The sequence below is a fragment of the Chamaea fasciata genome, unplaced genomic scaffold (genome assembly GCF_029207755.1).
Source record: "Chamaea fasciata isolate MVZ Bird 193981 ecotype frontalis unplaced genomic scaffold, bChaFas1.0.hap1 SCAF_1, whole genome shotgun sequence".
NCBI lineage: Eukaryota > Metazoa > Chordata > Aves > Passeriformes > Sylviidae > Chamaea > Chamaea fasciata.
In genome coordinates, this window is record NW_027094086.1 from 5885110 (window position 1) to 5899591 (window position 14482).

At 38.0% G+C, this 14482-nt stretch overlaps 1 protein-coding gene across 1 annotated transcript in view; it reads left to right on the forward strand.

Moving 5' to 3' along the window:
- FAM135B (family with sequence similarity 135 member B) overlaps positions 1–14482 on the forward strand; it is a 129019-nt gene that overhangs the window by 75265 nt on the left and 39272 nt on the right. The window contains exon 8 of the mRNA XM_066175549.1: positions 2789–2915. Within this exon, the coding sequence (XP_066031646.1) occupies positions 2789–2915 (127 nt within the window). The remainder of the gene's footprint in view (positions 1–2788; positions 2916–14482) is intronic.

Here is a 14482-nt window from a genome sequence, read left to right on the forward strand (position 1 = left end):
AGGATCTAAACGTTGATATTAAATCAGTGCTATTAAATAGATAGTCCAAATGGACACATAAGTAACCAAGGTTCATGATTCGTACAAATGAGCATGTTTGCAGAAATAATTAGAAGTAATAAATACAGAAAAAAAAAAAAGGTGTAGGGTGTAGCAAATTAACCTGTTATTGCTAATAAAAATTTCCTTCAAGCATAATGTACTTCAGAAAACATTAGAGGGACTCAGCAGTTTGTAAACCTTCCTCTTAAATTCCCTCAGCAGACAAATGATGTTTTGGCATATTTCCAAAAAAAAATGTTTTTGTTTTACAGTGCTATGTGAAATCAATTTCCATAAAACCAACAGATTAAAAACCTTCTCCACTGTAAAAGCAAAAGATAAATAAAAAAGGCATTAAAAAGTGCTCTTCTTTCCCTTTAAACCTTTGAAAGCTTTGCTCATATTCAAATGAGGAGTTTCTAATGTGCACAGACATTTGTTTAAGCTTCTCTCTCTGATACCACAGAAATAATTTTTTATTTTGGTTACTAGAGCCTTTCCAGCAGACCACAGCAGACATCATCGTTCAACAACAGCTGAAATTATTCAGAGAGGTGCATACCTCTTGTCTGTTGGAAATATCTTTATTTATTTGTTTATTTATTTATTGCTTTTATCTTAAATGGTGCATGTAGGAAATACATGGAAAGGCTTCATGCTGCTTAGAAGCAACCAGCTGGAAATTGCTCTGTTCACATAAAATGAAATATACATAAGCAAGAATAGGTATTTACTTATTTCTTCTACCCCATCCTCCCTCTTATAGAATGGCCTTTTTGCCAGTATTTATCTATAACAAGCAGCAGTTTTGTTCCACAGAAAAGATGGGGATTTGTGTTTGACATTCTGAAACTGGTCCAATTTGTAATTTTGATTAAGATTCCTTTTCCAATGTTGTAAAACTGTTTCACACCAGAACTTCACCTGTTGTATGGCTATTAATGACTTTTAAACTTTTTTCTTTAAATTGTATCTTTAATATAAATCCTTCCAGAGTTCAAGAAGCATTTTGGAAGCGTTCTTGGGCACATGGTGTGAATCTTGGGGCTGCCCTGTGCAGGGTCAGGAGTTGGATTTCGGTGATCCTTGTGGATCCTTTGCATCTCAGGATGTCCTGTGATTCTATGATTCTCTCTTTTCTGTGTGTTTCTGTACAGCACTCACCACTTTAATCTGTCCTTAAAAACTGAATCGGGTGTAATATCAATTAATTAGTTTTACCTGAACTGATGTGGCTACATGATACACATCTACACAGAGGAATGACGTTGGTTTGGAAAGGCATTGCAGCAGGAATGGCACTTCCCTCTGGCTTTTAGTTCTGGCACATTTAAAAGGCTTTTTGTACTCTCCATCCTGGGAGTTTTGATTTTTCAAGAAGACCAGATCTCCTGGGTAAAATGGGATTTGGGATGCTTGGATGGGCATCAGATACCTGTGGATGGCGATCCCAGTCTGGGAGCTGTAGCACAAAGCCAGTGGCATTACCTCTGCACTTGGTACCAACAGCAAATGTGTTTTCTCTTTTTCTCTACAGTTCATTATTTCAGTTCCACTTTTGCCTGCATGTTTTTAAGAACCCTTCTGGTTACTCACATTGCAATTTAGTGATCACAGTTTGTAATTTGACTCATTGCATTCCCCACAAGGGGACTGATTTCTCTCTTGAAATCTTGATGTAGCTTGTGTACAGTATGTGTTATCAGAGGGACTAACAGTGGGGTTATCTCATCTCCAGTTGTTGATGAGGCAGTCATCCATTACAATCCACAATTAGAATTAAATATTTGGAGAGTAAAATTCCTCTGATCTGTTTGATATCACTGCTTCAGCAAGAGATGACTCATATACTGGAAATGCCAATTCCTCTCCAATGAATATAAAGGCAGCCCCCATCATTATCTGGGGTGTAAGTACTGCTCAGATTAATCCAGAGTATGAGCCCTGGCTGTGCATCAGTACTCTGGTGGACTTGATGCTGAATAAACTCCAGACAGGTTATTCCACCCATATTGTGTTCTTGGTTCTTAATAGGAAATGTATAAATATAGTCAGAAGAGAGCACTGACCACAATAGTCAGCACTGAGAATAAAACAACTTATATTCTGTCAGTTATTTGAGGAAGAATTTGGATAACAGTGAAATCACATTGCACCCATAAAAAATAGATGTAGTTTTTTGCCTGAAGTCTTATCATTTTGGTAGTGAAAGCTAATGCCATGGGAAAATGAGAAATTGCAACCAAAATTCCAATCTATAAAATAAGTTCGGGATGAGCTAGAAAAGATATTGGTAGTTAGGAGAGGTCATGCACAACTCAGAGAGGAAGGATGATGTGGTTAAAACCAGAGACAAAGATGTTGCATCCATCTAGGTGCAAGCTGATGAGAGGTTGCATAAGAATGTGATCCATTGGATAGATGGAAAAGTTTTTTTGTGAGATGTTGAGCTGGACAAAGATTTGTAAGACAGCAGGTAAAGGAGTGAGTTAAAGATAACACTCAAACCATTCAACTGAATGCCTAGAAAACAAACTTCATTCACATTGCCTGAGCTACTGCACACTGGACAATAATCATTTTCAAGGAAAACGTGAATTTACAGTGCAACTTGAAATAAACAAAAGCAAAACTCACCAAAATTGTAGATCTTTTCTAAGCAAGGGAATAATATTAGGACAACAATGATTCTTCTCTAACAATGCTCCTCTGATTACTTTTTTCTTCTCAATTTTTCTCCTTTTAGTTTCGCTCGTCCAGGGAAAGGTTCATGGCTTGGTAAAGGCAACATGGAGGCAGGACCAGACCAGTCCAGTATGTCATTAGAAAATCTGGTGTTTGGAGCTGGCTACTGCAAACCCACTTCTTCAGAGGTAAGGAGGAGGAGGAATGCTCTCTTACTTCAGTTCAATCACACAGAGTGTCCACATTGTCTGTGGAGAACATGTTGTGGTTTTATATTTCCTGTAGAGGGATTTTTTTGGAAGAACAACCCTTCAAACATTTCTGCATGAGTCACCTGGCACTTAGATACACAATTTCTGGGTGTTCAGCCCCCACCTGCATGGACCATTTCATGGTTCAAGGTCTGTGGATGTACCCCCCATTGACAGTGACACTTTTAAGACAGGATTCACCTGCCCAGGTGTTTGCTGTAAGATTAAATAAATTATTCAGGAAAAGGTCCTGGCTTTCAGTTCTTGTCTATGGGAGTCAGAGGATATGAGTTATTACTAAGGATGTTGTGAAAGAAGGTTTTTTTGTCCAGAGTATTGTGTGTGTTGGTGATGGGGTGTTACACACAATGCCTTATTCATGGCAGGTCCTGCAGTTAGTGGGTGTCTTGATCTTGCTACATACCACAGATAAAAAAGGAGACCTCTTTTGCAATTTTAAAGAGAAAGTTGGATGTTTTAAAGTGATTAATTGATTTTTTATTGATCTTTTTTCTAAATTTTTTTGATGTGTTTTTAAGCGCTAGCTTTGGGGGTTTATTTTTGTGGTTTTTTGTCAAAAATGTTTCCTCAGCTCTAGAAACTCACTCGAGAATATTGCTACCATTAACCTGTTAAGAAACCTTGATACAAGGCTTCTGATTAACATGCTGCCCTCGGCTTCCCTCAACCTTTTCTGTCAAAGCTTTTCTGTATAAATATTCAAAATATGCAAGCCTAGAGCACTTGGTGCAGAGGAACTACCAGGGAATTGACTAGGACTGAGAGAATGTTTGGCCCAAGGCTGCTTTCCCAAACACTGGGTCAGTGTATGCTTTTGGCGAACAAACTGACCTTAACCTCTCCCTCTCTGGTTGACAGTCACATCATAGACATTTAAATAACTGTTGGTATTTTAGGCCAATCTCTGTACATCTCTGTACATTACATAAGAGGCTTCTTTGGAGAGTGGTGCCTATTTTCATTATCCTCTGGACAAGTCTCTGTTGAAAGAAGAGAAATGGAAAGCTCTCCACTCCCATTTTTGTTTTTAGACTCCATGGAAAAATCTTGGTCTATTGTAATTAGAAAAAACCCTTATTTTCTTCCCAATCTTCTTCCTTAGATGGAAGCTCTATTATCTACTTATCTCTGTAGACTAATTTTTTTTTTTTTTTTTTTTTTTAATGGCAGGGTAATTGTGGTGAGTTGACCTAGACTGGAAGCCAGGTGCTCACCAAGCCATTCTATCATTCCCCTCCTCAACAGGACAGGGTGCAATAGAGAAAAATTATGGGTAAAGATAAAGTCAGTTTAATGATGCAAAATCAAGGTCAAATGCAGAAGCAAAGCAAAACAAAAGATTCATTCTCTCCTTCCCTTCAGCAGGTGATGTCCAGTCATTTCCTGGGAAGTGGAGCTTCAGGGCGTGAAGTGGTTTTTCTGGAACACAAACATTATAATAGTGAATTCTCCCCCTTCTCCTTTTCCTCAGCTCTTATTGCTCAGCACACATCCTATGGTATGGAATATCCCTTTGGTCACTGTGGGTCAGCTGGCCTGGCTGTGTCTCCTCCCAGGATCTTGCCCACTGCCAGCCTGCTGATGGAGACAGCTCTGATGCTGTGCAAGCTCCGCTTAGCAGGAGCCAAAACCCTCAGTGTCACCAACACCTCTGTAGCCACCAATGCCCAGCACAGCCCTGGGAGGGTTGCCATGGGGAAGGTTGACTCCATCCCCGGCAGATCCAATACAATTAATTTTATCCTAGCAGATGAACCATGAAATACCAAAAGGAAATTGCTCTACCAAGAACTGGATTTCGCATGCTGCTACCCCACAGTCATCAGAATACCATGCACCAAACCATCATAAATATAATGCTGCACAGTCCACACGGCCAGATGTGCATTTACTTAGCTTCAGAAACCTTCATAACTCATGGCATCTGTTCTTGAGCTGAGTGGTTTAATTTAATAGACCGTGATGGCCTTTTTGCCTATGCCTGATGCATGACAATGAGCAAAGGGTATTTTCTCTTGGCTTAACATAAAGAAATAAAAAATTTAGAAGTAGAAAAGGAACTGTTATGGGGCTAGACCTAACTCCAAGCAAAGGAGTACTGATTGCTGGTTTAAGTGGTTTGTATATCAGTCTGTATTAGTTCTTACAGAGCTGCAGTACTTGGCACTGAGTCAAGTTTTCTTCCCTTTAAAAACTTGTGGATACTATTCCAGGTGGTTTGAATGTGTTTGTTAAACTTCAATTGGTTTTTAGAATTTGGCATCACTGCCAGTGGGCATGAGAATGGATCCTACCCTTTGCATGAAATAAAAAAACCCTGAAATCTTCAGACCTCTCTGATTACTTTACATATATTTTTATTTGGACCTTCCCTACTGCATGTCTGAATTAGTAACTGTTGAATATAAGAACTCAAACTATACCGCACCTATTTCTGTTTGTAAAGTATTCTGATTTGATGCAACTGGCTAAATCTAGGGTGAAGCATTAATAGATCTGGTCTTCCAAGGCTGACAAAGCTTCACCGAGAGGCATGACATGGGAAAATCAATTTTTTAGGGATTTTGGTTACTTTCTTTTTTTGTCATAAACTGCCATGGAACAGTTAGTGTTGATCTATCCTGGTTTTAATTTTGTTTAGTTCTATTTTCATCTCCTTCTACATTTCATGTGCATTTCTGTGTTTTCCTTGATCTAAGAAGTCTTCAGTCTTAAGCTTCTTAAAATGCATCTTCTGGACAAGCATCTTCTATTTAGTATCTTTTCTAGGGAACCAAATCTGATTATTCAGTTTACTGTAAGACTGCAAACAGTCAAGACTTTCCTTATTTTAGCCTTAGCTATTGTGAGTAAACCAAAAAGAGCTTCTTTTTCCCCTGACAGCTGCAGATAGATTATTTTTCCAGAATACTTTCCAAACTATTACAAATGAGCAGAAGTTTTCAAAGTGTAGGAACTCTAAATCATTACCATTGCATTTTTTCCCCCAGGTCTAGGCATAAAACCCCAGGAAAGTTGTAGTTTGTGGTGTCTGAAGCCTTACTAACTCCATAATTTATTCAATTTCATAGGTATGGTATAAATTCTACAAATTCAAGAAGCAGATTGGATAACAAAAGTATTTTTTTTTTTCTCACTAGTGTCATCCTATGCAGTAGAGGAATTAGTGGCATGGTATTTTGGGTATATGTGGCAAGGTTTTTTGTACCAGAGGGGAATGGGAGCAGGGGAGGCTTCTGTGAGAGGAAAGAAGAACCTTCCCCCACATTAAATAAAGATAATTCACCACTCAAGGTTCAGAAAAGACTTGAACACAGTAGAGTGGTGGCTAGATTTACAGTAGTCTTAAACCCCCAGGAAAGCCAGAAACATGCAGAAATATGATGTTAAAACTGCCAAGTTATATTTTCCAGATATCTCTTGAATTCAAAGCAGAAGACTGTTACCTTGATATATCATATATAGGTCATACTTTCCATTTACCCTCCTTTCCTGATAGGATTTGGATGCATCAGAGAGTTAATGCTCTTTTTAGGTCCACAGGTTGACTGTGCTCATCTAGTTTATGTTACTGATTTGCTTTCTCCTCACTGAAAAGGCAATTGAATGCCTTAACTTTTAAAGATAGTCTGCATCAATCAACTCTTCTTTCCAGTTCCTGACGTAATCCTGTGTTTGGGCTGCTGAGGTGCCACTGCTTAATGACAGATCCCAAAGGCTTCTCATTCTGCACTTGTGACTTCTCACTGTGGAGACTAATTAAATGCCAGCAGCTTTGAATTGTACATGTGCATTTTCCCTAGATCTCACCAAATGAATTCTGGACATCACTAACACTTTCCTCCTCTCCTGGCTTAGCAGAGTAATTATAATAACTAATTCTATTTAAACCTAGGTGATTTTTTTAAAGTCTTTCTGTCTCTTCCTCTTCCACTACCTGGCAAACAGGAATCTTCTTTTTCTCCTTTCCTTCTTGCCTCCCTCTCTAATATTTTCTCTATATCTATACTACACTTTTCCCTTCAAGCCCGACTAAGACAACAAAGATATTTATTATTGAAAAAATGTATTTTTTGTGTTGTCAGATAAATATGAAGGAAGACAATTTTGTGGACAACAAACTAGAGGGGAAAAATCTACAGAATAATCAAATCTATGAAATAATAAGAAGTGCTAGAACTTTTTCAAGTTATTTTCAGCCCACAACCTATGCTCACAGGGAATATATATCACTGTAGATGTGTTCAAAATAGGATCAGATCTACTGCAGTCTTGGGAGATGCCAGTGGGGTGAAACAGCTTCATGAGCTATGTGTGATTGGTTTTCCTTTGGGGAACCTGAATTCCCCTTTGTGTCTGCTCAATTGCTTTTCTGTGTTAGGAAGTTCAAGGGGTTGTTTTGGATGTTACAAGGTCTGTGTCTCAACTCCACACTGACTCACTCTTTCAGGTGATCTCAACTGTTCTAAGAGCTGGATACTGGAAAATCACAGCAGCTTTATTTATCTACAATAAAATAAACTATTCCTTGCAGATCTGCAAGTTGGATGGCCACTTACACTTCAGGATTTCTGTGCCTTACCCTGTAGCATAAACCTCTTCTGTATGCACTGTTGTCAGGCTGGTTTAATGTCTTTGTAATATTGTGCATCACATGCCTGCTGTGTTATAATCAAGTTGAATCAATGGCATACTGGGGATTATTAATAAACTCTACTCACAGTAATCTTATTTTCACTTGGCTAGCAGTTACACTGCAGATAAATTGACTTCTAAGTAATCAGATTGATTAATCATATGATTTCTCATTAATAAGGCACTGGTGTTTGATAAGAAGTGTTCTTCTTTCATCTAGCACTGATGTAGCAATCCCAAAAGACCTGAGGTTTATGTCTGGCATAACACAAGAACCAGGAGTGCCATTCAAATAAAATTTGTTGATGATAAGAGTTCTTTTCCACAGACAGTTTGATAATATTTTCATCTTTTCAGCTATATATGCAAAACCTTGGCTGTTCTAGCCTTGCACCAAAACATTATTCAAACCCACATTTTTATGTGTCATAGCAGTCATCTGTGGTTTAGTCATCTTTTCTTCTCTATAGTTATGGCTCTTTGGCTAAATGATTAACTTTTTCAGCTCTCAAAGTAGTAAGGCCCTGAGATTCTCTCTGTTCCTTATAGCATAGGGCTAATAACCCCAAGGTTGTGGGTTTGATCCTGGTCCACGCCATTTACTTAAAAGTTCAACTTGATGATCCTTGTAGGTCCCATCCAACTCAGAATATTCTTTGATTCTGTAGTGATTGTGCATCAGAGAGGAGCACCCATTGTGGGGATTGCAAAAATTGATATGATTCTGTGGTTCTCAGACAGCTGATACATATTCCTGCTTTTTAAAAAATAATTTAAAAAATTTCCAGTATTTAAAATAGCTTTTTCTTATAATTGCTCAATGTATTTTACATCAGAATTTCATCTAGAATTGTTAATTATTTGTGGAAATGCCTTTAGTTTTCATCTCAAACTTCTCTGCTCTGGTGTGAATGGTGTTTAATGGCAAACACTACTTTCATGCTATAGAATGCATTTGTTATGGGTAGTTTTAAAAGATTCCTTGGGTGTCTTGCTGAAGCAAATGGTGATTAGCTGTGATTGGGACTCCAGCAGATGTCCAACACATAATTATTCTGAAATACTAAGACAGCTGATATACTACTCTTTATAAGGTAAAATGACAAGTATCTTTAATCAGTATGTTCAAGGCACTATTTGTGATAATCACTGATGAAGTCTTTAATCTTTGGTTGCCTGAAGATAAATGGCTGATCTCTAGAAAGAACTAAATGATTTCCTAGCTGTAGCAGAAAACATGTCACTAATAATGTAACAATAACTGGTTTCCTTAATCACTGGCATATTTCTTTTTTATGGTTCTTACTTTTTGATCCAACATATGCAGCATATAGCAAAGCAATGATCTGCATTTTTATAGAGTTCAAAACTGAGATTAATTTGGGTTTAGGCCTGAAACATGGTGCTAAAAAAGCCTTGCAGTCTTTTTGCTATGGGTATTCAATGAAAATGCAATGAAATCAACTCGAGATTCTTGTGAGACTCCAGGTAGGAGGGTGATGGTGCCTTGTTCTGGAGAAAATTCTCGGGAATTGCTCATATTGGACTGATAATTTATTCCTTTTGTTAAGAAATAGAATTTGCATAGGAAGTTGCTCTTTTCATATGTATTTTTTGCTGTTTTTATGCACTGTTTCTGTATTGGAAATAATCAGATTGCTACATTCTCTTTCCAAATCTTACCTAGGTATATAACTGAAAGGATTTTTATTATGGCTAATTTAGAGAGTTGTGAGTAGTGTGGTAAAAGGCAGACTAAGCATGAAGGATTTATTTCTCTTTCACAGCTACTATTACAGTTATATACTGAAGAATTTATTTGGCTTTCATCACCGTAATTTCTCACTTTGTCCAAATCCATTTATGTGGTTAGTACCATTCACTTGGCTGGCATTCTTTCAATTCAAGGTTTTCCTTTCTGGAGATTTCAGCATTGATTTTTCAGGAATTTTATAGGAAGGGGCTTCTGCAATACCTTTTTTTTTTCTCTTTCTTCCCTGAAGTAAAGTGCAGGAGCAGTGGGAACTGACTTTTTACTCCTCACTCCAGGAACGGGACTTGGCTGCTCTCTACCTTTTGAAAGAATGTTTTATTATTCGCCTTTCCTTTATTCTCAGCATTTTTTCCAGTGGTACCTTGCTTAAAAATCATGTTCATTTGCCCTAAGGAACTCTAATCCTTAGCTCCTAAGGAACAATAATTTCCACTACTGATGATGAGAGAGTTCCTGAAGGGAGACCACATCAGCTCTCAGCTTCTGAGCTGATGGCCTTTCCAAGGTGATCAAAGATGCCAACAACAGCACAGCCAAGATCCATCATCTGAAAGCCAACCCTTTGCAATTGGCAAGTGTCCCAGACAGCAGCTCAGGAACTGGGGAATGAGAAAAAAGATTCCCTCTTTTTTAACTACTTTGACTTGTTTTGTGGAAACAAGTCTTCATGTGACAGCAAAAGCCTACACCTCTGCTCACAGCTATCATGTCAGTCATAACGACCCAAGAAACAGCTTCACAGCTGGTAAGAACTGTGAGTTTTGGTGCAGTCCTAGGCAGGAACATTTAGAAGTGCAGTCCCTGCAACACCAGTTTGTGCAAAACCAACTGATCCCACTCAAATGGTCTCATATTTTCTCCAAGGATCAGACAAGATTCGGCAGTGTGGCAATCAGAAAAGAATGGGCTAAGAGAAAGAGATGGGTGAGTGTATTATGATCCTCAAAAGCACTGCCAGATAAGGTGAATAGCATTAGACAAAAGTTTAGCCAACAAAGAATTTTTTTGTAGCTTTATGGCAAAAGAAGAATAATTTTAGAAGCTCTTAAGGGCAAGAATCATCTTCTGAAGATGATTTAATCACATATCCAGAATCTGTACTCAAGTGTTGTAATGAGTGACAAAAAAGAAGAAACTTGGATCAAAATTGGTTAATGCTTCAAGGAAGGTCTTTGCATAACCAGGAAAAGTGTGCATTCATGCAGTTACACACATGAGTGCTTGGGTGAGAATAGGGGTCTAAAGACTTTTTTAAGGTTAGCCAGCCACAGAGGCAAATGAGCTTATGCTACTTCTTTGACTGGCATAAACCTTGAGAAATCAAGCCTCCAGTCAGCCTAGTTTTACAATAGTATTTCCTTCTACTGTTCCCAGCTCCACAATATGGTATTTTACTAGGGTCTGATGTACTGTTAATGTCTGTGAACTCAGCCCTGCATGATCCCAGGCTAGTTGGGTGTGTCATGAAATGTGGAGGAGCTGCAGTGTTGTTCTGCTGCCTCTGGTTCCTAACAGATCAGATAAGACCAAGTCAGATAAGGCTTTACCCATCACTTTCCTTCCTTGTCTTCTTCACAGACTCATAGAATGGTTTGGATTGAAAGAACCTTTAAACACCATCTACCCCAAACCCACTGCAACGAGCAGGGTTGTTGTCAACTAGAAAAGGCTGCTCAGAGCCCCCTCAAACCTGGCCTTGAATGTTTCCAGGAATATTTGCCAGGTCTCTGGGCAATCTGGCCCAGTGTCTCAGCACCTTCATCACAAAATATCTAGTCTAAATCTACCCTCTTTTAGTTTTAAACCATTACACCTTGTCTTATCCCTGCTAAAAAGTCAGTCCCCATAATTCTTATAAATTGCCCTTAAGTATTGAAAGGCTGCTAAAAGATCTCCCAAGATATTCCCAAATTCTTTCCATGGGTAGGATAAAACCATAAAGTCAGTTGAAGGCACCATATATCTCTTCTTTGTTGATCCAAGGCAGAAATCTTTGCCATCTCTCAGGTTTTTGTTAGGCCTGGATGCAATCTGCAATGTCTCTGCTGGGATTAAGTCTTCCTGGCATTGGCAGACAGAGTTGGCTGATGAGAAGCAGGGGTGAAAGACTGAGCAGGACAGCAGGACACCCCCAAGGCGGTGTTAAAAAATGTTCATGTGGGTGGAAAAGCTCTGGTTCTGCTCAACATATTTTGTTTCTTTTGTAAACAAATACATTTCAACTCTCCAGAGCTGCCAATCAGTCTCTTTCTCCGCTACTGAACTCATTAGAAGTATTTTATTTAAAACCATAAAATTATGGCCTGCAGAAAAAATGGTGAGCTACTCATAGCTCATGAAATTTGATTGTCTTTGAGTGTAAATTACTTGAGGACTGGTATATGTACTATGCATAATACAGGAGGTATCTATGGGGCTATGAAAATGAACCTGTGAAGATGTAATAGTTATGCAAATTTATACAGTTCCAGCTATTCAAAAGTTCCCTATTTTGTTGCAGTAAATTAAAACATATCAGTGTAATTGCCTTAAAGTAACATACCCAGGAAATATTCTGATTAGCCATTATTTCTGTTTTAGTGTTAGAACACAAATTATGGATTTCTGCAGTGATAAAAAGGACTGTATATTAATTTATCATTGGCTTTTCCATTTGATGTATGTTTGCATGCATGTGAAAGACCTATAAATGATTCATTCCCTGAGAGTGTCATAAGTGAAGACTTCAGGAATGTGGCATAATCACAGGATTGGATATTGAGCCGTTTCCTGGCAGCAAAAGGCATAGAAACCACATCCCCCACATCGAAGAAACCAGACCAGTATTACAGCACCGGGGCCAAGGAGGAGAAATTTTTGTGCAGACTAATTTTTTGCAAGAAGGAAGGTGCCTTTAATCCAGGCTGTAAATGATTTTTTCTGAGTGTGATTTGAAATAAAATAATAAAATAATACTAATAAAATAATACACATTAAAAACAGGTTTTGAAATATTTCTGAATGAAAAATCTAATATATCTCATTGGGTCACTTTGACAATTTCAATTACCTTAGTGATGGGACTCTGAGTCTTAGAATTATCTTCAGCAAAATAACTAGGGAAGTAATGGAAATTTATTTGACTTGCTTTTACAACAGATCTTGGAGTATATTCTCGCAACAGATCTTCTGTTGATTATTTTTCACAATACAATAATGCACAAAATTCAGGTAACCTGAAAAATTGCACATTTAGACCCAATAAAAAGATTCTTTTTTACCCCATTTCTGTAGACCATAAGTGAGCTGGTATAACACATTGCTGGAAGGTGCTTCTGTGAACTTTGTAGGATTTGACACAATTGTGGAAAATGACAGCACTGACACAGTCCTAGTTCTGAAAGGATGGGGACTGTGAGGGCTGTGATATAAATCAATATTGGGGTAATTTGAGGAAGACTTTGCTTGAAGGCATACAATTTCTGAAGCTGTCAGGGCTTTTATTTTGTTCTCTTTGTTTACCTCTCTCTTCTCTGTGAGTATCAAATACTTGACTGTGATTGCTTGCAAAACACAAGACTTGTTGGATTACTCTTCTGATCCAGTTTGACAAAGTCAAAATCTTTTACTCGCCTCTTTGGGGAAAAATGGAAGTCAATCATAGTCCAAGTAGAAACTCTGTGATATGCAGGAGCATTTTTAAATAATAATAAAAAATGACAGTCCTGTCAATAGAGTCATGACTTCTTTCCACTTGCATATGAATCATAGGAACCTATTTGGTAACACTTGTGGCTGTGTAATAGGCTGAAGGAAACAATAAAATAAAAACTCTGCCTTGGTAACGAAATGTCATACTGCTTAAAAAATGAACTCATAAAGGTTGAAGTAATTTTTCGCTGTCAAAAGACAGTAAAGTATTTCCTTTAGCCATTGTTTGACACTGTTGCTAATGTTTAAATTTGCAAAGATAAGGAAAAGATCAGAAATAGTGTTGTGATTGTTTCATTTTTATCTCCATTTGTGAAGACAAAGGTAATTAACCAGCATGCAGCAACTGCTCTGATTGTAGGCATTTCAACAGTGAATTCTGGGCAAAGATCGCAATAAATAGATTTGGGTGGGCATGGTTGGCACCATATCTCTTCCCTTCTATGAGAGTCTGCATGATCAAGAACTGAAATAACCTACTAGGAACCTATTTTCAGATTGTAGCTATATAATTTCAGAAGCCAAGCCAGTGGTAGCAAAATGACAGGGTTCAGTGATCTTGGGCACCTGCTGTAGTAGCCTGGGAAGGAAATGGTGCAGTTCATAAACATCCTGCTAATAGACAGGAGTATCAAAAGTCCCAAGGCTCTCATGTCTATACCCTTGTCATTAAAATAATTCACAGTTCTTTTAGTTTCTTGATGCCACCATGCCATGTTGTAAGACAGTAGATGTATGTTCCCCACAACTAATACCAGTGAGTGTTGGTACAAGCAAAAGCTCAGCCTGTTGGATTGATGTGGAATATAGTCAAATAGACTGTTTTTTTTTTTTAATGCATATGGCCTCTTTGAATTTTAGGTTTCCCAAGAAAAGTAAATATTTCCTATTTTTATTGTATTTATATGATGCTTGAATAATTGTCCTCAGATTTTGCTTGTGGAAGGATCTAGTTCATAAACATCTTTTCTACAAAATGTGAACAGGAAATAAGCCAATTCATCACCTCATTTAAGTGCGACTTAATTTTTATCATCTCTTTTGTATCCTTTCTGCATGTTTGTTGTGTCTGGTTCTTTCTATATTCCTTTCTTTGGACAAGAGGATCCTCGTCTTTGCCTTTGAGTCTTTCCTTCTGCACAAATGGTGCTCCAGTGTTTGAAGTAAGCAATTCTTCTCCCATACATGGACATATCTGTAGCTGAGAATAGTTTTAAGAGAGTAACAGGATGTCAAGGTTTTAAATTTTTAAGCTTAAAATGGCAGCTTTGTGTGCTTCATGTGCCCAAGGTCTTCACACAACTCAAGCACAATTTGTTGGGAAATGTCAAGTAGTCTCAAATAAGTTTTCACTGGCATGACCTTCTGCATAAACAGAGCAAGA